Raw genomic sequence first — 22,695 nt, 5'->3', positions numbered from 1 at the left:
CAATCTTTATAGAATAACAACTAAAAGATGCATATGTAATTTTTAATAATTGCCAATTAGCGCCAATAATTGATTGTTAATGCCCAATTATCAGTGCTAATTCTCATTATGAAATTAAATTGGACATGCAAATTTGGGCACAAACACCCATATTTGCACATGCAATTTTTATGCCATATATAAAATTAGGGGAATATGAAACATAATTTAGTTGTAACCACAGAAAGGCAGTATATCAAATCCCACTCCCCTTTCCTGCAGAAAAAAATTGGACTGGGATCGCTGAGAAGTTAAAGTCAGCATGTACTTCAACACTGGAGAAATAAAAACAGAAATACATTTATTTTTCTATTGAACACAATATAAAAACATCTGCTATGCACATTTCTCAAAGCTAACATAGTCCAGTTAATAAGTTTGAAATAAAAAGCTGTTTTCTACCATTGTTGTCTAGACATTTTATTTTTTTATCAGGTTGGTCCTAGTTTCTCTTTTCTGCTTTCCTGTCTGCCTTCTGCTAAATCTGGGGTCAGTATTCAAAGTGATTTAACCTGGTAGGAGAGACTCCTGCCTGTTAAATTACCTGTGTGATATTCAGAAGCACTTAACTGGGTAGTAATGTTGAATATCAGTACTAACTGCCTAAGCAAAATCGGCTTTACAATGTTTAGTAAGAGGCATGAAGTGGGCACTTAACTAGTAGCAGGCAGATATTCAACCATAGTCAGTAAGGATGCCTAAATAAAGAGGATGGAACCACAATATGGCTGTTGAGGCATTATATTGGGCATGAGTAGTGGGAACTAAAGCCGAAGCTGGACAGACTCCTATGGTCTGTGTCCTGCAATTGGCAAAAGACTGAAAAAGATTTGGCAACTCCAGCATAGAGGGAACCAAGGTTGTGCCAGCCAGACTTCTACAGTCTGAGTTCCACAAATGGCAAAAGTCTGAAGAAGATTTGGCAACTCCAGCATAGAGGGAATCAAGGTTGATGCCGAACAGACCTCTATGGTCTTCTACTCTAGTGCTGTAGATCACATTATTGTCACATGCTGCAAATGAGGGTTCTATGCAGCTCATGGGGGAAGGGAAGATAGCTTGACTAGTAAGTTAAATCACATCAGCAATACTTGGGGATGATATATATAGTCATAAGCAAGACTCCCATTATGTTTGGCTGCTTCTTGGCGGAATCTTGACAACCAATGATTAAGCATTGGTGGCTAGGACCTGGATAGAGTGGCAGTCATGACTCTGGCCACCTTGTTGGGCAGACTGGAAAGACCGTGCTTGTCTCTATCTGCCATCATGTACTATGTTGCTGTGTGTCATGGATGTTTTGCCAAGCAATGCACACAACTTACAGAATACTGTCAGTTGCACGCATTGCATGTAGGTGTGACAACTTACACCTGCTAGCTATTGACATTACATAAGTTGACGCACCTAAGTTTCAGCATCCTAAAGTGGCTTTGCGCTAGTATGCTATAATAACTTAGGCATGCCCAGAAGCCATTGTAGAATTGTGACAGTTAAATCTTGGCGCCAATTCATAAACTTGCCACTTTAGATTTCTTGCTATCCATAATGATAAAATTAATTACACTCAGTCAGAGAAGCAGTACTGTACTAATCACCATATGGTAGGGGTATGCAGCCAGAAATTTTTCATTTTTGTTTCCTATGTCATTTCCAGGAATGTTTGCTTTATTGAGAATTTTTTTCATGATGTCATCATGGGAGCAGCGTTATTAAGAGTGTGTGGTCTCTTGAAAGAATGCACACCCTTCCTAAATAGTGTGCACTATTCCCGATAGTACACACGTGCATGCACTGTTTGCATATGTGAAATTGTTCACACATACTGTGGGCCTTTTAAAAAGGCATGCTAGCGTTTTTAGTGCACGCTAAAAATAAGCATGCACTACACACTAGAGACGCCCTTATATTCCTATGGGTGTTTCTAGTGTTTAACATGAACTAAAAATGCTACAGCACCTTTGTAAGTCTCTCACTATCTGGAAAGTATGTGCATTCCTCCATGCGTAATGCACACTATCTTCTAATATAATAATTTGCTCCTCCAACATTCCAATGTGTCTCACTGGGATCGTAACCACCTGCTGACATCACTCCTCCAACGTTCTCCACCAACGTTCCAATGTGTGTCACTGGGATTGTAACCACCTGCTGATGTCACTCCTCCAACATCCCCCCTCCCTCCCAGTTCCATGGGACCCTGGAAATGGGAGGGAGGGGGACACTGGAACTCGGAGGGAGGTGGAGGGGGCAGGGGAGAGATGCTGCACATGGATGGATGGAGGGGGCAGGTCACAGAGGATGTTGCCTGCATATGGATAAATGCACGGGAGAGAGCATAATGCAGGGGAGGGAGGGGACCCTGAAACTTGGAGGGAGGCAGGGAGGGGACGACCCTGGAACTCGGAGGCAGGGAGGGAGGGGACAACCCTGGAACTGGGAGGGAGGGAGACAACAACCCTGGAACTCTGAGGGAGGGAGGGAGTGAAGGGGGGGGATAAACCTGGACCTCAGAGGGCAGGAGGGAGGGGGGACCCTGGAACTGGGAGGGAGGGGGGCCCTGGCACACACTCTCATTCTCACACACACACTCTCTCTCTCTCACAGACACACTCGCACCCAGTCTCACTCTCTCTCTCTGTCACACACACACACTCGCACATTCACTCTCTCTCTCTCTCTCTCTCTCTCACACACTCACTCTCACACACACTCTCTCAAACATAGACACTCCAAGGAAAACCTTGCTAGCGCCCGTTTCATTTGTGTCAGAAACGGGCCTTTTTTTTACTAGTTTGCAAATAATAGACCACACTATTGTCAGTACATAACAAAAACACAAAATTATATGGTTTTTTTGCAAAAATTTCAATGTCTAAGTAGTGTTCTACAAATAGGTATTCAAATGGCATAGTACATATTTATAAGGGAGGTGTCTACATGAGTGGAATGTGGGAGATTTTTCTTCCTGATATTTTACTCTTTTTATTGGGCCAGGAGGCTGTTTTGGATATCAGGTTTGGGAACCTGACATCAGTTTGCTAATGTCTGACTACTTTTTACATAAACTAATATTTAGTGCCTGTTTTGATGTTTTCTTTTATCTATCAGTTTGAATTCAATGAAAATATTTGGACTAAAACAATAGAAAAATAACAAAAGAAAAGCAAAGAAAAGAAAATATTTCCACAGCACACCCTTATTTTTAGTCCAATGAAGTGAATCGGAAAAGAATTCAAAAGATATAGCTGTCATAATTTGGATAAACCATAATTATATTTAAAAATAAACAAAAATGGTATTAAAATGTAAATTGGTTATTTACACTTTAATTTTCTTGCATTGCTCCCAACTTCTTTTGACTCCCAGTATTGAACTGTTCTGTTCTAGTTGACCGCTTTTGGAATCACGATTTTTCCTTAGCCATTGAATCTGAGGGAAAAAATTCTTTTCAAAGCCAAACAGCACTTTGCATTTAATTTCTAGAGGTTTTCCTGGTGAAAAAAACAAAAAAAAATCATTCAAACTCATAGTAACAACATGAGAACAAAATCTAATAAAGAGTCCCTTTTATCATGCTGCGGTAAAAGCGGCCCTGTGGTAGCATCGGTGCATGGATTTGCCACGTGCTGAGGCCCCTTTTACCACAGTGGGTAAAGGCAGTAAGTGCACTTGATGAATGGCCATTTTCATTTAGGAGGCAGTAAGGGCTCCCGTGCTAACTCAACAGTAAAAAAAAAAATTCTCTCACAGCAAAAATGGTGCATGTTGGGGGTGGCACTACCGCCGGCTCCTGCATAGGCCAGCGGTGGTGCCAGATTAGCCCACACCAAAGCTGTGGTAGTTCTACCGCAGCATTGTAAAAAGGCCCCAAACTGTCCTTGTTCATATGATAGCAAAAGGAAAAAGTGGGTGATGAATCACGGTTTCCAGAGACGAGAGAGAGACAATCTTGAGATGAAAAAAATCTTTATTGGTAAAAGACTCGACATAGCGTTGTGTTTCAGCCGTTACGACCAGACCTGAAGGCACACACCATTTACAATCAAAGATCTTTTTCGAGACCATTTCACCCAATTTACCAGAAAGTACTTCACATCAGGATCTCTGAAGTTTATTAATCAACAAATAGAGACTCCTGAAGCAGGCCTAATTGGCCGAAACACAGTGTTATGTCGAGTCTTTTACCAATAATGATTTTTTCATCTCAAGATTGTCTCTCTCATCTCTGGAAACTGTGATCCATCACCCACGTTTTCCTGTTGCTGTTTATCCTCGTGGGACTGTAGAGTTCACAAGGTTCAATTACTATAATATGCTTGCTGTATTTTTTTAATATTTATTTTGGAGGATTTGATATACCATCAAAATGTGTAGAGGCCACTAGGTCATTTGTTCCCAAACCTGATCCTGAAGGCACCTCAGCCAGTCAGGTTTTCAGAATATCCACAATGAAAATTCAGGAGATAGATTTGCATGCAGCAGAGGCAGTGCATGCAAATCTCTCTCATGAATATTCATTATGGATATACTGAAAACCTGACTGGCTGGGGTGCCTCCAGGATCAGGTTTGGGAACCCTGCACTAGGTAAAAGGAAAAGAAAGTTGCATTCATAAAAAAGTGAGCGAGAGAAGCATGGAAGGATTTTAAGGAATGGAGATGGAGAATGGAGAGGAAAAAGAAAATAAGAAAATAAACAAATGAGAGTTGCAAAAAGGTTAAAATTTCAGAGGGTTAATTAAAAGTTGAGCAGAATAACCATGTTTTGACTAGAATTGTGAACATTTTGTATGATGGTTCTATGTGGATTTTGATTGGAAAAGAGTTCCATTGATGGGATCCCAAATAAGAGAAGGTGGATTCACGGATTGTTTCAAATCGCAGTTGTGAAGGAGGCAGGAGATCTAGCAAAGAGGCTTGGGAGGAATGGAGAAGGTGCATAGTGGTATATGAAATAAAAAGAGTAGCCAGATATTCTGGTGCTGATTACATATGCCCTTTAAAGACAAGACATAACATCTTGAATTTTATTCTTCAGACTAGAAGCCAATGTTGAGTAATGAGTAGTGGGGTTACTTGATCAGAGTGGTGAGAACCATAAATCAATTTAACTGCAGTGGACTAGATTAGCTGTATTTGTTCAAAGATTTAACTGGCATTCCATTATTAAGGGTCCCTTTTACTAATTGGCAGCAAGCCCAACGTGGGCTTACCACTTGCTAAACAGGAAGTACTGCCAGGCTACTGTAGCAGCCCAGCAGTACTTTCCACCCCTAGCACACCGTCATATCTGGAGTGTACCTGGCGTGGGAGCCCTTACCACCACCTCAATATGTGACGATAAGGGCTCCCCCATGAAATGGCTACACGGCAAGTGCTTTACTTGACGTGCAGCCATTTCCTGCTTGATAGACGTCCCTTTTACCCGCTGCCGATGCCAGCACAGGCTCCCTATTGCCACGGCTTGGTAAAAGGGGCCCTAAGTGAAATACAATAATCAATTTTGGATATGACTTGGGCAAGTATTAAAATGCAAGAATTGTTTGAAAGCCTGAATATGACACAAAGTGAAGAAAGATGAACATATCAGTGTATATCTGTAGTATAACGGTGAGTTTGGCATCAAAAAGAATTCCAAGGATACAAGCAGTATTTCAGTAAGGGAGCACATTGCTATTGATATGCAGAGGGGAGGGACATGAAGTAAGTGGATTTTATATATTATTATTTCAAATCAGCTGTATATTCCATGTTAAAGGAATAGTTCATGCTAGTACAAAACATCTTCTTCTGAAGTTGTCTGTGCATTGTGGGCTGACCAAATTAGCTCTGGATATTCAATATTCAAGACTTGCATTACACACTTACGTGGGTCCTGACTGAATATTGGCCAGGACCCATATAAGTTTACATTTCTTTCTCTCAAGCCTCCAATAAGCCTCCAATCCACATTCCTGCCCCCCCCCCCCCCAAACAAGTCTTCTACCCCCTCCCAAAGTTCTAGTAGCCCTCCCCCAGCCTCCTTTAACTTCCTTGATTGATGAGGGCCGGACAATACATTTGAATATCAGCTGGATATTTTTTACTACTTCCTTGATATGCAAATCTATCTCATGCATATTCATTGTGGATATCCTAAAAACCTGACTGGCTGGGGTTCCTCCAGGATAAGTTTGGGAATCACTGGTGTATGACAATGGGAAGTGCTTAAACTACATAACCACATAAACAGAATGTGTACTTTGTTATTAGATAGGTATGGCTGCACATATAGAAAGAGTTATGGTACTGCTTAACATTTAATCCACAAATAACGTTTAGTAGGTACCTGGTCAAAATAGCCCCGACAAAATGGCCCCGACAAAAAAGTTCCAAATAAAAAAGGCTCCTGACATAATAGTCCCTGACATAACAGCCACTGTCAAAATGGCCTGCCCACAATATAAACCTTGACAAGTTAGCTGCACGACTAAAGGGCCCGATCAGGCTGCCCAGAATATGGGACTGCATTTTTTTCCTAATAATCTTACCTTGTCAAACAGGATAAGGTTGGCAAGACTATGAAAATGATGACAATATTGTTTTTTTAATTAGCATGTTGAAGGAAGAATAGCTTCTTTAAATAGCAGAACAGATCATGAATACCAGTTTGTAGCTATAGAATTTTGTTTATTTATATATGCTTTATGCAATTGAATGCTGGTAGGAGTCTTTATCAATGAAGATTTCAGTTCTAGTTTATTATATTTTTTGTGATGTGCTATGTTTTCTTAGGGGGTTGTTTTGTTAAGGGGACTATTTTGTGTGTAGAGGCTATTTTGTCAAGGGTTGTTTTATGGGAGGGGCCATTTTGTCAAGGGCTATTTTGTTAGGGTGTTAAATGTCAAGGGTTATTTTATTACAAGGCTGTTTTGTTAGGGCTTTTTTCTTGGGGCTATTTTGTCAGGGCTATTATGGCTGGATGGCCATTTAGTACTGTAATAAATAGAAAGGATTCAGAGGAAGAGACAGAATTCATATTGTTTTGAGTTTCACATAACCTACATGCCTACTGCAAAACTCTTTGTACAATATAACCCTTGGAATTTAATTTTGGAAAGATACATCTAAAAAATCAATTATTGCAACTATGGTAATTTATCTCTGAAGTCACTAGTTAAAGTGGCAGGCCATCTAGGATATCTGTAAGAGTCTGCATCCACTGTTAATCCCCAGTTTACATGCTTTAGGCAACATGCTTCAAAATTGTCATAAAACAAAATTTCAAACTTACCAAGTTTCACTTCTAGTGTCTTGTCCCCTGGGGGATCTAGAATATTGGGTGGATACTTCGTATCATCCACTAAAATATAAACAGCAAATACATTTTTTATTTCTAGTTGTAAAATTTGTTTATGGTAGAGTAGATCAACAGTAATAATTTAATGCAGTTTCATTTATTGATTATATTATTTACTCATTTTTAAAATATATTTTATTTCTTATACTTTTACACTCTTTAGAATAAATGGTGTAACAGTGAGCATCTTCTTACAACAATGGCTCCATTTCTAATAAGTTCTTTCTTAGATACTTATCTTAGTGGCCTTTTTACTAAGCCGCATAAGCGTCTACAAGCACCCAATGTGCGCCAAAATGGAGTTACCGACCAACTACCACATGGCTCTAGCGGTATTTTCATTTTTGGCATGCGTCCAATACACGCTTCTGAAAAATATTTTTTTATTTTCGGGCACGCATAATGGACATGTGCCAAGTGGCATTTGGACGCGCGTAGGTCATTACCGCCCGGATTCTTTACCGCTAGGTCAGTGGTTGGCGGTAAGGTCTCAGACCCAAAATGGATGCGCGGCAATTTTTATTTTTCCGTACGTCCGTTTTCGGCAAAAAAAGGCATTTTTTGTAGCTGCACTGAAAAATATTTCTTTGCGTGCCCAAAACACGGGTATACACTACCGCAGGCCATTTTTCAGCGCACCTTAGTAAAAGGACCCCTTAGGGTCTCATTCAGGGACCTTTTTTACCAAGAGGTGATAAAAGGTGGCCCATGGTGATGTCAGTGTGTGGGATTGCCGCACGCCGAGGTCACCTTTTACCACAGTGGTGAAAGGGCAGTTCCCCAATAGAGGCAGTAAATGCCCATGTGCTACTTACTAATTTGGCGCACGTCCATTTACTGCCGGAGCCCTTACCACTAGGTACACTTATTCCCCACCCACTGGTGCTGGAAAATAAAAGCTATTTTCTAGCCTGGGAACCTCTTACTAAGCTGTGGGAAAAAGGGCCCTGCGTTAGCAGCAGGGGTCATTTTTGTTGCATGCTGCAGGCCTTTTTACTGCGGCAAGTAAAAAGGTTGAAAAATGGCATGGCCATGCGGTAAGAGTACACCACAAGGCCATGCGGGGGGGGGGGGGGGGAGCACTTAACGCCACCCATTGGAGTGACATTAAGGGCTTCCGCGCTAACTCAGCGGTAACCCAATTACCACCGGTAACTGTCACACTAGAAAATAACCAGCTATTTTTCCTAGCACAGTAAATGGCACACGCTGGAAATACTGCCAGCGCCCGCATTGGGCCGGCAGTAGCTCCAGATTTGCAAGTGGTAAGCCCGTGTTGGACTTACTGCAGCTTAGTCAAAGGGCCCCTTATTGTGGGTAGCTTGTTGAAACTTACTTTTATTATTTTTTAAAACATTTTTCCTTTGTTAGTTGTGGCAATGGATTCATTACCCTCAAGTACTATTGGCTTGTGAGGTATAATTTTCTGAAAATCAATAAAATTTCAAGTTGAAAAAAAAAGTGCATTTCAGTGCCATTCCATACTTCATTCTCCAGGGAGAGCCTGGCGGTAGGGCCAATTCGCCATGTGGTACTCCTGCAATAGCCCTACCACTAGTTGGTAAATGGGACCCTTAATGTGGGTTAACTAGAGTTGGGCAGACAGAAATTTTTCTTTTTGAGTTGTTTCCTATGTCATTTACAGCCATTTTCATTGTGTTCATTTTCATGTGACCCTTTTTTGTTTTGTCCGTTTCTGGAAATAGTGTGTGCTGTGTGGAAAGACAGCACACTGTTTCAGAAAGAGGATGTACTACTTTCCTGACTTTGCATGTGCACAGTGGTTCCACTCTTGAGAAATAGTTCACACTACTTCTGAAATAATGTTCACACTATTCAGAAATAGTACCATTGTTGGCAAAAAAACCCCTAAAAAACATGAAATGTGTTTCTTTTCTGTTCGTTTTCATTTAGTAACAATAGTCCATTCCTAGTGTTAACTAGATAGGAGGTCCTTTTATCAAGGGTTTTTTTTATGTGTAAAGGTCATTTTACATGTGTGAAGGGCTTTGACAAAATTACCCCCAGGGTCACATCTATAACAGTATGTACGGAGACAAGAATGAGTACACACAAACTAATACGTGACCCCTGTGTAGACGTGTTCAGGATTTCTGCTGTTTTAAAACCACAGTGGACTCATAAAGCACAAAGGATAAGGTGGGATTGAGCACAGCTAAAAAAAAGCAGATGTGAAGAAGTGAATCATAAACACCATAAGGGTAGCGGAGACAACATCAGAAAGCTGATAAAAAGCAGTATTAAAAATAAGTAAAGCAATAAATAATTAAACAAATAATACATTATGTATAAGGCTGTATCAGTAAAAAAGCTAAATCCAGGGTATAAACATGTTATACAAAAACTGATAAGTCCAATTCCTGGTCCACAGCTCATGGGCAGACACTATGAAATCTCAAAATCAACCTCTACTCAATCTTTAATAACACATCATCCCAACTGCCACCTCTCCAGTGCAGTTGGAGTTTAACCAGAATCAGGATCTTACAATCCTCAAAAGAGTGATTCTTGGATACTGGTTGCTGCATAAGAGGTTTTTCCATTGCTCTGTGTTTGATTGTGCTCTTGAGCTCAAACAATCTTTTGCTAAACTGTCTTATAATTTTGCCAATATATACAAGTCCACATGGGTAGATGTCTTCATAAGTTACTCCAGTACTTTTGCAAAGAGAGAACTGTCTCAGTGTAAACTCATCTCCCGACTGTGGGTCCACAAAGGATTTACACTGCAGGTTTACCTCACACTCCGAACATCCACCATATCTGTAATGTCCAAGAGGCATTTGAACATAAGAATAGCCATACTGGGTCAGACCAATGGTCCATCTAGCCCAGTATCCTGCTTCCAACAGTGGCCAATCCAAGTCACGAGTACCTAGCAGAAACCCAGTTTGTAGCAACATTCCTTGCTACCAATCCTGGGGCAAGCAGTGGCTTTCCCATGTCTGTCTCAATAGCAGACTATGGACTTTTCCTCCAGGAACTGGTCGAAACCTTTTTTAATCCCAGTTACACTAACCGCTGTTACTACATCCTGTGGCAAAGAGATTCAGAGCTTAACTATTTGTTGAGTAAAAAAATATTTCCTCCTATTTGTTTTAAAGTATTTCCATGTAAATTCATTGAGTGTCCCCTAGTCTTTTGTACGTTTTGAAAGAGTATAACATTGATTCACTTCTACTCATTCTACACCACTCAGGATTTTGTAGACCTCAAATTCTTTTTAATGAGGTCTGGGGCACCCAAAATAATGGAAAATATTTCTATATCCTCATGCTACATTTTCTTGGTCTTAGGAGTATAAAGTGTTCTTTTTAGGGAAAGTTCTTATATTTTATATATGATTTTTTTTTTCTTTTTGGATAATACTATGTTTTTATTGTTTTTAAATTATTATTGTTGTTGACTACTGAAAATCTATAGTCAATACGCTGAATATCAAGCTATATAAATGAATGCATCAGTTATGAATATACCCCTTTAATTTGTGTCTCCTTAGATTCAAAATCCTAACCAATGCCCCCAACTTAGCACCAAACTCTGCAATCCTCGCTAATACAATCCTTAATTTATCAATTGTACATCCTATTACTTCCCAAAGTCCTAACAAATTTCACAGTAAATGATAACCTGACATGGTTAGTCCAGGATAAAAGTTCTGAAACCATTGATTCAGCTCTCCAAACTCTTGAACTCTCCTGTCCCAAACAAACACACACACACACACACACACACATATAATCCTTCTGCAAACACTCTAGATGGTCCCTATATATCTCCCAAGGCACCACTGTTGGACTATTGTAACTCCTTATACCTAGGATTACCTTGAGGTAGGATTAGATCTTTAGAAATTGCATAAAATGCTGCCCCTCGCTTACTCACAGTTACGTCTCGGTGTTCTCACATAACACCAATCCTTAAGGATCTGCACTGGTAGCCTATTCAATGGAGAATCAGAATTAAAAGTTGACATTGATTTTCAAGGCACTACGCAATGAGTTCCTCTCAGCATTGCCAGTTCCTTGAGAAAATACCGACCTGTTTGCACTTTGCGTTCAGCCAATAAATTGATGCTTGATATTCCTTCTTTTCGCCAAATCAGATTAACAGAACATCGTTTCTCAATATTTTATATTGAAGGGGCAAAACAATGGAACTCTTTACCATTTAAGTCTATTATAAAAAGTAGACCGATACACATATATAAAAACAAAGAAATAATTTATTCAAACCAAGATAAAAGCAGTACCCCTTGGTTTGAATAAATTATTTCTTTGTTTTTATATATGTGTATCGGTCTACTTTTTATAATAGACGTTTATGTAGCAAGTAGACTGTTGCCTTTTTTGTTTTTCTTTTTACTCTTTACCATTTAGCCTATGAAATATTACTTCACTTCTTCAGTTTTGTAAACATATAAAAACATATCTTTTTAGCCAAGCTTGTGCAACTGATTAGAGATGTGATTAATTAAATGCTGCCAATGTTATTGCACTAAGATCTGATTGGAATCCATTTGTTTGAATTTTTTGTTTTATGTTTTGTTATGTATGCAACACTCTAATCTGCCTCAAGCTGTAGGATAGTGCAGAATATAATTTTAGGTTTTTTAAAATATTATTTATTTATGTTAGTTTTAATGTGGCCACTTTTTTCCTTCAAAATCCACTTTCTATGTCTATCTGTGATATATCAGTATAAACCCTACTCTAGTTTTATGTGGGCAGGTGATGATAAACTTTTTAAAACTCCTCATTTTAATTCTTAAATTATTCCAAAGGGATATGTTTTCAGTTAATTTTACAAACAAAAAGCATCTTCACAGTGAAATAACTCACTATGGGGTCCTTTTACTGAGCTATGCTAACCGATTAGCACATGCTAAGCTAAAAAGCCCATTTTATACCTCTGGGCATCTTAGCACGCATTAATCATTAGCACATGCTAAGGGCTTTATTTTACAATTCTAAGCTAGTGATTCTGGCAAATGAAAGGAAGCCCATTGGAACTGAATAGGCTTCCTCTCAGATTCTATATATGGCACTTTAAAAATTCACACGGAAAAATAGCACCTAAAACTACGCACATCCATTAACATCAATGAAAACATGGCGTAAATCCCAGCACATAGATTTAGGCGCAGAGGGACGTAGAGGGGCATAATCGAACGGGGCAGGCCATCTATAAGGGCAGCCATCTCTAAGGCCGGCCCCGTAAAGCAGCATACCCTACCGTATTATCAAAACAAGATGGCCGGCCATCTTTCGTTTCGATAATACGGTCGGGGTCGGCCAAATCTCAACATTTGGGCCGGCCTTAGAGATTGCCGGCATTAGAGATGGCCGCCATTGTTTTTCGCCAATAATGGAAACTAATGGCGGCCATCTCAAACCCGGCCAAATCCAAGCCATTTGGTTGTGGGAGGAGCCAGCATTTATAGTGCAGTGGTCCCCCTCACATGCCAGGACACCAACTGAGCAACCTAGGGGGCACTGCAGTAGACTTCAAAAATTGATCCCAGGTGCATAGCTTCCTTACCTTGTGTGCTGAGCCCCCCATAACCCCCCAAACCCACAACCCACAACTGTACAACACTACCATAGCCCTTAAAGGGTAACGGGGGGCACCTAGATGTGGGTACAGTGGGTTTTGGGTGGGTTTTGGAGGGCTCCCATTTACCACCTCAAGTGTATCAGGTAGGGGGGCTTGGGCCTGGGTCCGCCTGCCTGAAGTGCACTGCAGTACCCACTAAAAACTGCTCCAGGGACCTGCATAGTGCTGTGATGGAGCTGGGTATGGCATAGAAGCTGGCACAAAAATGTTTATATATATATATTTTTTTTTAGGTGGGAGGAGGTTGGTGACCACTGGGGGAGTAAGGGGAGGTGATCCCCGATTCCCCCTGGTGGTCATCTGGTCAGTTGGGGCACTTTTTTGAGGCTTGGTCCTAAAAATAAATGGACCAAGTAAAGCCGGCCAAGTGCTCATCAGAGCCGGCCTTCTTTTTTCCATTATCGGCCGAAGCTGGCCATCTCGTAAACACGCCCCTGTCCCGCCTTCCGTACCCTGCTGACATGCCCCCTTGAACTTTGGTTGGCCCTGCGACGGAAAGCAGTTGAAGCCGGCCAAAATCGGCTTTCGATTGTACCGATTTGGCCGGGTTTAGGAGAAGGCCGGCCATCTCCCGATTTGTGTCGGAAGATGGCTGGCCTTCTCCTTCAAAAATAAGCAGGATATTCTACAACAACGCACGTACGTTTCGGAACACCCATGAAATGCCCATAACCATGCCCCCTTTCCCCTGCACACATTAAAAGTTAGGTGCAGTACATTACAGAATACAATTAGGGAGTTGTGCATATAAATTCTAATTATTGCCAATTAGTGCTCATTATTGCTTGTTAAGTGCTGTTAACAATGCTGATTGGCTTGTTAAACCAATTAAGTTATGCGCATTGTTATAGGATACCCTTGGATTTTGGTGCAGAATGCTAGACACGCTATACAGAATCCAGGAGAAATCGGTTAGCGCACCATAGTGAAAGGAGCCCTATTATTACTATTATTATTATTATTAATAACATAACACTTTTATCCCACACTTACCATAAAAGTTCAGTGTAGCTCACAAAAGAATAAATTGGACCAAATCCAGGCACATTACATATAGCAATCAACTAATCATAAACAAAAAATAATAATCACATCAAAAATTTCCTAAATCAAAAAGTTTTCAACAATTTTAGAAAGGTCATAGAATTTGATAGCTTTCTCAAATCAATAGGTAAATCATTCCAATGACTGACAGCTAAATAAGCCAATGTACCCCAAAAAACCTGTTTGTAAACAACCTGGTTTTGGTCCGGATACTGTAAAAGTAGAAAACATCGCTCCAGGTATAATGTTTCTATAAGATGCTCATACCAGACCTATCATATACTCTGGTGTTTTGCCATGCACAATTTGAAAAACAAGGCCGCAAAGTGAAGTAACTGACATATTAAATTTTGGCAACCAATGAAACTGTACCAATAATGGGCATATTTAGATACCGAATACTTTATTATCTAGATTTAACTTGTTACATACCAATAGTGCACACTTTAAATACTGCTCTTCTTATCCATTTACTGTTGGTCTCACACAGGCTGGTGTCATCACACTGAACATAATCACAAGCATAAATACCCTCATCATATTTGAAGATTTTTAAGATTTTAATTCTGTTATGCTTAATCACGCTTCTCGGTGGTAATGGAATAAATCTTTTATTATCCTGGGGAAAAAGGGATAAATCAAAGTGAGCAGATGTTTTTTCTTTGCTAATTACATGGTTTATTTCTCATGGGACCTGTTTACTAAAGTGTGGTAAGTTTTTACCATACCTTAAGTGCAACACTTTAAGATGTAGTAAATGCAAAGCCTCTGCCCTACATTTACTACATAGAGCACACAATTACCACACAGGCCATACATTCTATGCTTCAGTGGATAGCATGGATGCATTCACACTATCACCCAAATTCTGTATATGGCGCATTAAATTGGGTGCACATCCAATTAACTCACATAATTGAATAATGAGCAAATCAGCGCTGATAATTGGGTGATAATAACAAATCACGGGGCCTTTTTACAAAGGTGTGGGATGGCCTACATGCGTCCGGCGTGTGCCAAATCGGCACTACCACCCAGCTAGCACGTGAACCACGCAATAATTCTGAATTTTGACACATGGCAAATCGCACGGTAGAAAATCATTTTCTAGTTTCTACCATGGGCTGCTTACACGGCGGTAAACAGCAGTTGGCGCATGCTGCATGCTTACCATGCAGGTAGTGTATGAGGCCTTACGGCTAGGTCAATGGGTGGCAGTAAGGTCTCAGGCCAAAAATGGGCGCACGCTGGTTTCAATTTTAGCACATGTCCATTTTACAGCCCCTTTAAAAAAGGCCCTTTTTCCTAGATGCGTAAAAAATGGCCCAGCGTGCGCCCAAAAGACACGCTCGCAAAACCACACTGTGGCTTCGTAAAAGGACCCCAATCAGCACTAATTGATGCTAATTAGGATTTACACGCATATAGGGATACACGACGATCTGCACATAAATCCAAACGTATAACACTTTGGGGGATGGCTAGGGATATTTTGGGGGCATTCCCAAATTATATGCACATACATGTAGAATCACGCCTAACTGTAGACACCTACAACTAGGCCCTACAGATAGACACAGTAAGTGCTATATGTGATTCTATAAAGGTCGCGTAACCCATATAGAATCGCGTTGTGTGGTTTTTTTTTGGTGCTGACTTTTTAGGCACCATATATAGACATCTCTCCCCTGATATTCAAAAGCATTTAACAAACCAGAATTGGCACCTGGCCAGTTAAATGCCTCATAACCAGCTATCTGGCTAGCTTGCCATCTCCCACTGAATATCGCAGGATAGTGTATAGTGGATAGCCAGTTATATTGGGTGATATAACTATCTGCCAGTTTTCAGCCTCACTTTTGTGACTATATGTGGCTGCGTAAATACATAGGATATGTTTGACTGGTTTGAACATAACCGGCTAGGTCTGAATATTGATTTAGCTGGTTATGTTCAAACCAGTCAAAAATTAACCAGATATTCAATGCCAGTCACTGGAAACTGCCCGGCATTGAATGTCCAGGTTTAGTGCTGACTGCAGGAGTTAGCTGGGCTAACTTCTGAGGTCTTAATATCGACCCCATAATCCCCCCCCCCTATCTGCCTAAGTATGTAATGCAGACCTCATGCAATCAGACACATTTCAGGATCCACAGTGGCTCAATCTGACTCTCTGAACAGTACTCCTGCCTAATCAAGAGCACCCCCCCATGATAGTACCCCACCAATCAAGATTATCTTCCTATCAAGTCCCCAATTAAGCACCTCCCCCTAAAAATATAGACCCTTCCCCAAAAAATCAGCCTCCCTAAAGCTCACCCTCTCAAACAGGAACCCCTCACCACTATACCCTGACCCTCCCCTCACCTTCCAACCCCCACCCTGGTATTCTAATGTGGTGGTGTTGTAGAAGTGTTCCCTCACTTCAGAACCACTGGGTTAATAATGGTGCTTATAACTCTTAGTGGTAGAACACTTTTACAACACCACCACATTAGAATACCACGGGGGATCATAAATGCCATTTTCAACCCCAGCAGTTCCAGGGAAACAGCAAAGAGGAACTGCTTGTGCCCCAACCCATTAACTATCAGGCTCAACCCAAGTTAAATCCCAGGAGGGTTGGGAGACGGTCTGATCTTAGGAAGTTAGATTTGAGAGAGATGCTTATTAGGGGGTGCCTGATTGGGAAGGTCTTTAGGGGGAGCTGGATTCAGGGGAGGCTGTTATTAGGAGGACCTTTTAGGGGGTTCTTCAAGTTTTATTGAAGACTTTCTATCCCACCCAAAAAGAACAAGTCATCTGGGTGGCGTACATTCTAATTGTAGTGTATTGTCTATTAGTGAAATAGGAAACGAACCAGTTGTAGGCAGTGGCGTTCCTAGGGGGGCTGACACCCGGGGCGGATCGCTGATGCGCCTCGCCCCCCCGGGTGCAGCGCCCCCCCCCGGCGAAAGAACCCCCGATCTCCCGGCGAAAGAACCCCCCACCCCGGGTGCACGCCGCTGGCTCTTTGTTTTCATGCTCCCTCTGCTCCGGAACAGGAAGTAGCCTATTCGGGGCAGAGGGAGCATGAAAACGAAGAGCCGACAGGCGCGCGGCACCCCCCCCAGCGGCATGCACCCGAGGCGGACCGCCCCCCCTTGGTATGCCACTGGTTGTAGGTAGTATCAGACAGGGCCGTGCCAACGCAGTAAGCGAGGTAAGCGTGGCAGGGGGGCGCCGTCCTCTGGGGGGCGCCCCGCTGCGCCATGCTTGCCTCGTCCTCCCACTCCCATGTCCCAACTGCCCGCCCTCTTCTCCCCCCAACAAAATCTCTTTTAAATTTACCTCTGTCCAGCTGGCAGGGCAGCGAACGGCGCAGCGTCAGTGAAGTAGGCGGCGCTCCCAACGTCTCTACTAGGCTTCCCTTCGCTCAATGTCCCGCCTTCTTCTGACGTCAAGGAAATGACATCAGAAGAAGGCGGGACATTGAGCGAAGGGAAGCCTAGTAGAGACGTCGGGAGCGCCGCCTACTTCACTGACGCTGCGCCTTCGCTGCCCTGCCAGCCGGACGGAGGTAAATTTAAAAGAGATTTTGTTGGGGGGAGAAGAGGGCGGGCAGTTGGGACATGGGAGCGGGAGGGCAGGGGAGAGAGGACAGCGATCATCTTCACGGGGGGGGGCGCGCGCTCCAACCGCTTGTCTGCGGGGGGGGGCAGTGGCACCCGATCCCTTGCGGGGGGGGGGCGCCGCCACCCGATCCCTTGCAGGGGGGCGCCACAGACCCTTGGCACGGCCCTGGTATCAGAGATTCCAATATATTAAAGGCGCAAAAGCATGATGGTGTGATCTATGAGGTAGAAAGCGGTGGACAGGATGCTGGGCTCGATGGACCCTTGGTCTTTTCCCAGTGTGGCATTACTTATGTACTTATGTAAGTGTAGAGACACAGTAGTAGCACGGATCTTGGTTTGTAGGTGATAGGGAAGTTTCAGTATTGTGATGTTGGTGGAAGCCAGTTTGGTTAGGATGTAAAATGTTGGTTTGGGAAAGAAATGTTGTAAGTAGTGTGCATATTTGCATTTCTTGCTCAGAATGTCACCAGACGTTTTGCGCAAGAAAGGCAATATTAAGCTGAAACACTGTTCGCACCTTGACACAGCCCTGTTTGGCAAAACTTTGGCCACAGTCAGTGCAAGAGAAGGCTGTTGATTGTTTGAGATAATTTTTGAAATTTCTGTGTTTTTTTATGCCACTTAATAAATAGGATCCATGAAAGCTGATTTTTCACTGAAGATTTAACAAATATATACTTGGGGGAGGGGCTTATGCCTGTGAAATGAACATACCCTGAAAATTCCCCCAGTAGTTTTTTGTACTTCAGTGAAGTAATTGACGTATTAAATTTTGGCAAGCCATTATTTTGAGAAAGAGTTTGTCGAGAATATAGATGTTATCTCTTTTTCCCTCTGACAGCATTTTGAACTTGAAGATTTTGTAAAACTACAGGCAAGAGTAGTCAATTAAAGAGCTGAGGTCTAAAACCTCAGAAGTTTGGCTTTTTGAGTCAGAAGGATAAGCATAATGGACCCCTCCTTGAAACCCCAGATCCGAATGAGCATTTTGTTCACACTTATGCATGATTCACAGGAAATGTAAATTCTGACCATGAAATTTTTCAAAGTACACTTGTATCATATTTCCCTTCTAACATGGGAAGTACATGTATATTTTAAAAGCCTAAACCATGCTCATATCACGCCCCCTTTGAAATCGGTATGTGCTGTGGATTTACTTATGTAAGTAATGGCTTTTCTAAAGTCACTACTTACATGTGAAAGCACATTTATAGATGTAAATTAGCTTTTTACATGTGTAAATAACATGTAATCCTTTTAAAATAGCCTTCATTATGTGGTAATGCAGTTTTAATGTATGCTAAATGCTAAATATGGAATATAGGGAGGAATTCATCAAGATGCGGTAAACGATCACAAGACTACCACTGAGAGCACCATTTTATTGAAGGCGCTGGATTCTTGCCTGAAGACCTTCCCAGACCATCAATGATTTCAAAGGTAGCTACTGGGGGCACTGCCAATGTGGGGGTGGGGGGGTGGCTTCAGCTGGGGGGGGGGGGGAACCTGCTCTACTGGCCCAGGAGCATCAGGTCAGGGCTTTGCAGCCTGATCCTCCCAGGCAGTAAAATAACCTCAACAAAAAGCTGTATCACTGCAAGTTGCATTAGAGAATTTGCATAATAATGAGATGCAAAACATGTATTTGCATGTGTTGCATGTCATCATTGCTTAACCCATGGCAACAAATATCACCGTGGTAATTTTATTCAGGAGGCATTAGGGCCATTTAAGTCATATTAGGGCCAAATCACATGACTTAAGGCCCTAACGTTGCTTGATGAATTCCCCCCCCCCCCCCCTAATGTGCATTCCTACATTTCTCAGTTTCATATATAGTAGGATGGGCAGCCAGAAATTTTCCATTTTGTGTTGTTTCCTGTGCCATTTAAGGGAATGCTTGTTTTGTTAAAGTGTTCCCTGCTTTTGTCTACAGAGGAGATAATAAAAACAAAAATCTTCAAGGCCCCCTTCCCGCAGCCTCCCCACCCGCCCCCTTGCCAAGAGCAGACAACTTACCTCACCTTCCTTGCGCTATGCAGACCACCCATCCATACTCCCATTCTCCTTAGGTCCCCATGCCTATCTGAATCGTGACGTTTCAGCATAGTCTAGTGGTACTACTGCAACCCATAGACTATGGTGAAAGGTTTCAGCAGCCATATTGGATGCAGTCTTAACCATGGGCAGGAGCCAATGGTCACCACTCATGCCCCAACAGACTCTCTCTAGACCACCAGGGATTCAGGTATGCCTGGGGGTCTAAAGGGAATGGTGGGAGGCTGAGGAGCCATGAGGAGGGGAGCTGGAAGGGAGGGCCTTGAATTGCAGAGTGAGAGAGCTTTGGATCATGGTGGGGGGGAAGGGTTGGATCATGAGGCAGTCCCCTGTCATTGTCAAACCTATCACTGGCAAATAGGAAAGGCTAAAGCGGCTAGGGCTCTTCAGCTTGGAGAAAAGGCGGCTGAGGGGAGATATGATAGAGGTCTATAAAATAATGAGTGGAGTTCAACTGGTAGATGTGAAGCGTCTGTTCACGCTTTCCAAAAATACTAGGACTAGGGGGCATGCGATAAAGCTACAATGTAGTAAATTTAAAACGAATCGGAGAAAATTTTTCTTCACTCAACGTGTAATTAAACTCTGGAATTCGTTGCCAGAGAATGTGGTAAAGGTGGTTAGCTTAGCGGAGTTTTAAAAAAGGTTTGGACGGCTTCCTAAAGAAAAAGTCCATAGACCGTTATTAAATGGACTTGGGGAAAATCCACTATTTCTGGGATAAGCAGTATAAAATGTTTTGTACTTTTTGGAGATCTTGCCAGGTATTTGTAACCTGGATTGGCCACTGTTGGAAACAGGATGCTGGGCTTCATGGACCTTTGGTCTTTCCCAGTATGACAATACTTATGTAAAATGCTGCCCATTTTCCTTAGCCAACAGAGGATCCCTGGGAAATGGCTACCCATCTCTAGTTAATAGGATCCTTGCCAGCCAATATTTAGCCTGCAGCGGACAACAATTTTTTATCCACCGCTGGCGCTAAAACTGGATATTCAATGCCAGGATCTGTGTGGGCTTCCCCTTTTTGTTAAAGTCAGCTAGCGTATAACTGGTTAAGTCAATATTCAGACTTAAATAGCCAAGAATTAGCGCATAAAGATAGGACAGCTAGTTATGCAGTTCTATTTATCTGCTAAACCTGGCAGGTTAGGTCTGAATATCAGGACCTAACCGGACTTCACCCTCAGAACACCCCCAGCTTGAAGTTTTGTGCTAACCGGTCATTTTCAGTGAGGATGACCGATTAAGTGCTGTTGAAAATGTCTGTATATTTGACTAGGATTTGAAAAGGATTAAACAGAAAATGACCAGATAGCCACAATCAAGTGAGTTAACCGGTTGGCAGCTGTTTCCAGCCTGTTAACTTCTGTTTCCTCATTTTAAAAAAGTTTATTTAAGTGGAGAGAAGTGGCCTAGTGATTAGAGCAATGGGCAAAGAATTGGAGAAACCAAGGCTCAGATCCAACTTCTGCCACTCACTGCTTGTGAGCTTGGGCGAATCACTTTATCTTCCCTTGGACTGCAAGCTCTAGGGAGTAGGGTGGTATTGTATCTGAATACTTATCGTCACTGTGCAGTGCTACAGACGTCTAGTAGTACTATAAAAATAAGCATTATTATTTAAAGTTTACAGATGTATATTTCTTTATAGTGTGATTACCTTGTACCATGTGACATGTTCTGCTGACCTCCATAAACCATTGTCACAGCTTGCTGCAGGACAAGAAATTTCTCGACCAGTCCCAATGAACAAAAAAAGGTCACTTGATCTGTAATCTGAACAATTTGCATCTTCCTTTGCTTGAACTTCAAGGATTATCTTTACGCAAACATTTTCTTGCCTGTAAAAACAAATAACAAAATAAACAAGCAAGCAGCACAGTTTATCATCAAACAAAAGGATACAAGGATCAGGCGGCTCACTGTTGGTGCTATGCTTTGCTATATTCATTTAAGTATTTATATACTGCTTAGACCTAAGCAGTTTACAGTTTCATTCTATATATACTGGGACTGTCCCTAGTGGGTTCACAATCTGAGTAGTACATTGTACTACTACTACTTTTCACTTCTATAGCACTACAAGGCATACGCAGCGCTGTACACCATACATGAAGAGACAGTCCCTGCTCAAAGAGCTCACAATTTAAATAGGACAGGCAAACAGACAGAACAACTAAGAGGTAAGGGAATTAAAGAGGTGGGGATAAAAGGGTACAGGGCAAGTGAGTAGTGGTTAGGAGTCAAAAGCAGCGTTAAAGATGTGGGCTTTTAACCTGGATTTGAAAACGGCCAAAGATGGGGCTAGACGTACAGGCTCGAGAAGTCTATTCCAGGCGTGAGGTGCAGCAAGATAAAAGGAATGGAGTCGGAATTAGCAGTAGAGGAGAAGGGGACAGACAAGAGAGATTTATCCACAGGACGGAGTACCCGAGGGGGGGGGGGGGCGTAGGGAGAGACAAGAGTGGAGAGATACTAGGGAGCGGTAGAGTGAATGCACTTATAGGTCAGTAAGAGAAGTTTGAATTGAATGCGAAAACGGATAGGGAGCCAGTGAAGTGACTTGAGGAGAGGGCTAATGTGAGCATAGCGACTCTGGCGGAAAGTGAGTCGTGCAGCAGAGTTTTGGACTGATTGAAGAGGAGAGAGATGACTAAGTGGGAGGCCGGTGAGAAGCAGGTTGCAATAATCTAGGCGAGAGGTGATAAGAGTGTGGATAAGGGTTTTGGTAGAGTGCTCAGAGAGGAAGGGACAGATTTTGCTGATGTTATAGAGAAAGAAACGACAGGTTGTACTACTGTTGCACCTGGGGCAATGGAGGGTTAAGGGGTCCTTTTACTAAGGTGCACTGAAAATCACCTGCTCTAGTTTAGGTATGTGTTTTGAATATGCACAGATCCATTTTTCAGCTCGCCTGTAAAAAATGCCTTTTTTTGCCGAAAATGGATGTGCGG

The 22,695-nt window shown here is 42.1% G+C and overlaps 1 protein-coding gene across 1 annotated transcript in view; it reads right to left on the bottom strand.

Annotated features, from left to right (window-relative positions):
* The window catches only part of IL18RAP (interleukin 18 receptor accessory protein), a 62,011-nt gene that overhangs the window by 27,852 nt on the left and 11,464 nt on the right, over positions 1 to 22,695 (bottom strand). The window contains exons 3-6 of the mRNA XM_030199549.1: positions 21,402 to 21,582; positions 14,493 to 14,679; positions 7,314 to 7,382; positions 3,365 to 3,533 (exon numbers count right to left, since the gene is read on the bottom strand). Of these exons, the coding sequence (XP_030055409.1) occupies positions 3,365 to 3,533; positions 7,314 to 7,382; positions 14,493 to 14,679; positions 21,402 to 21,582 (606 nt within the window). The remainder of the gene's footprint in view (positions 1 to 3,364; positions 3,534 to 7,313; positions 7,383 to 14,492; positions 14,680 to 21,401; positions 21,583 to 22,695) is intronic.

This window comes from Microcaecilia unicolor, chromosome 4 (genome assembly GCF_901765095.1).
Source record: "Microcaecilia unicolor chromosome 4, aMicUni1.1, whole genome shotgun sequence".
Taxonomy (NCBI): Eukaryota; Metazoa; Chordata; class Amphibia; order Gymnophiona; family Siphonopidae; genus Microcaecilia; species Microcaecilia unicolor.
Note: the sequence above shows the minus strand (reverse complement) of the source record. Positions and strands in the feature narration are given on the sequence as shown.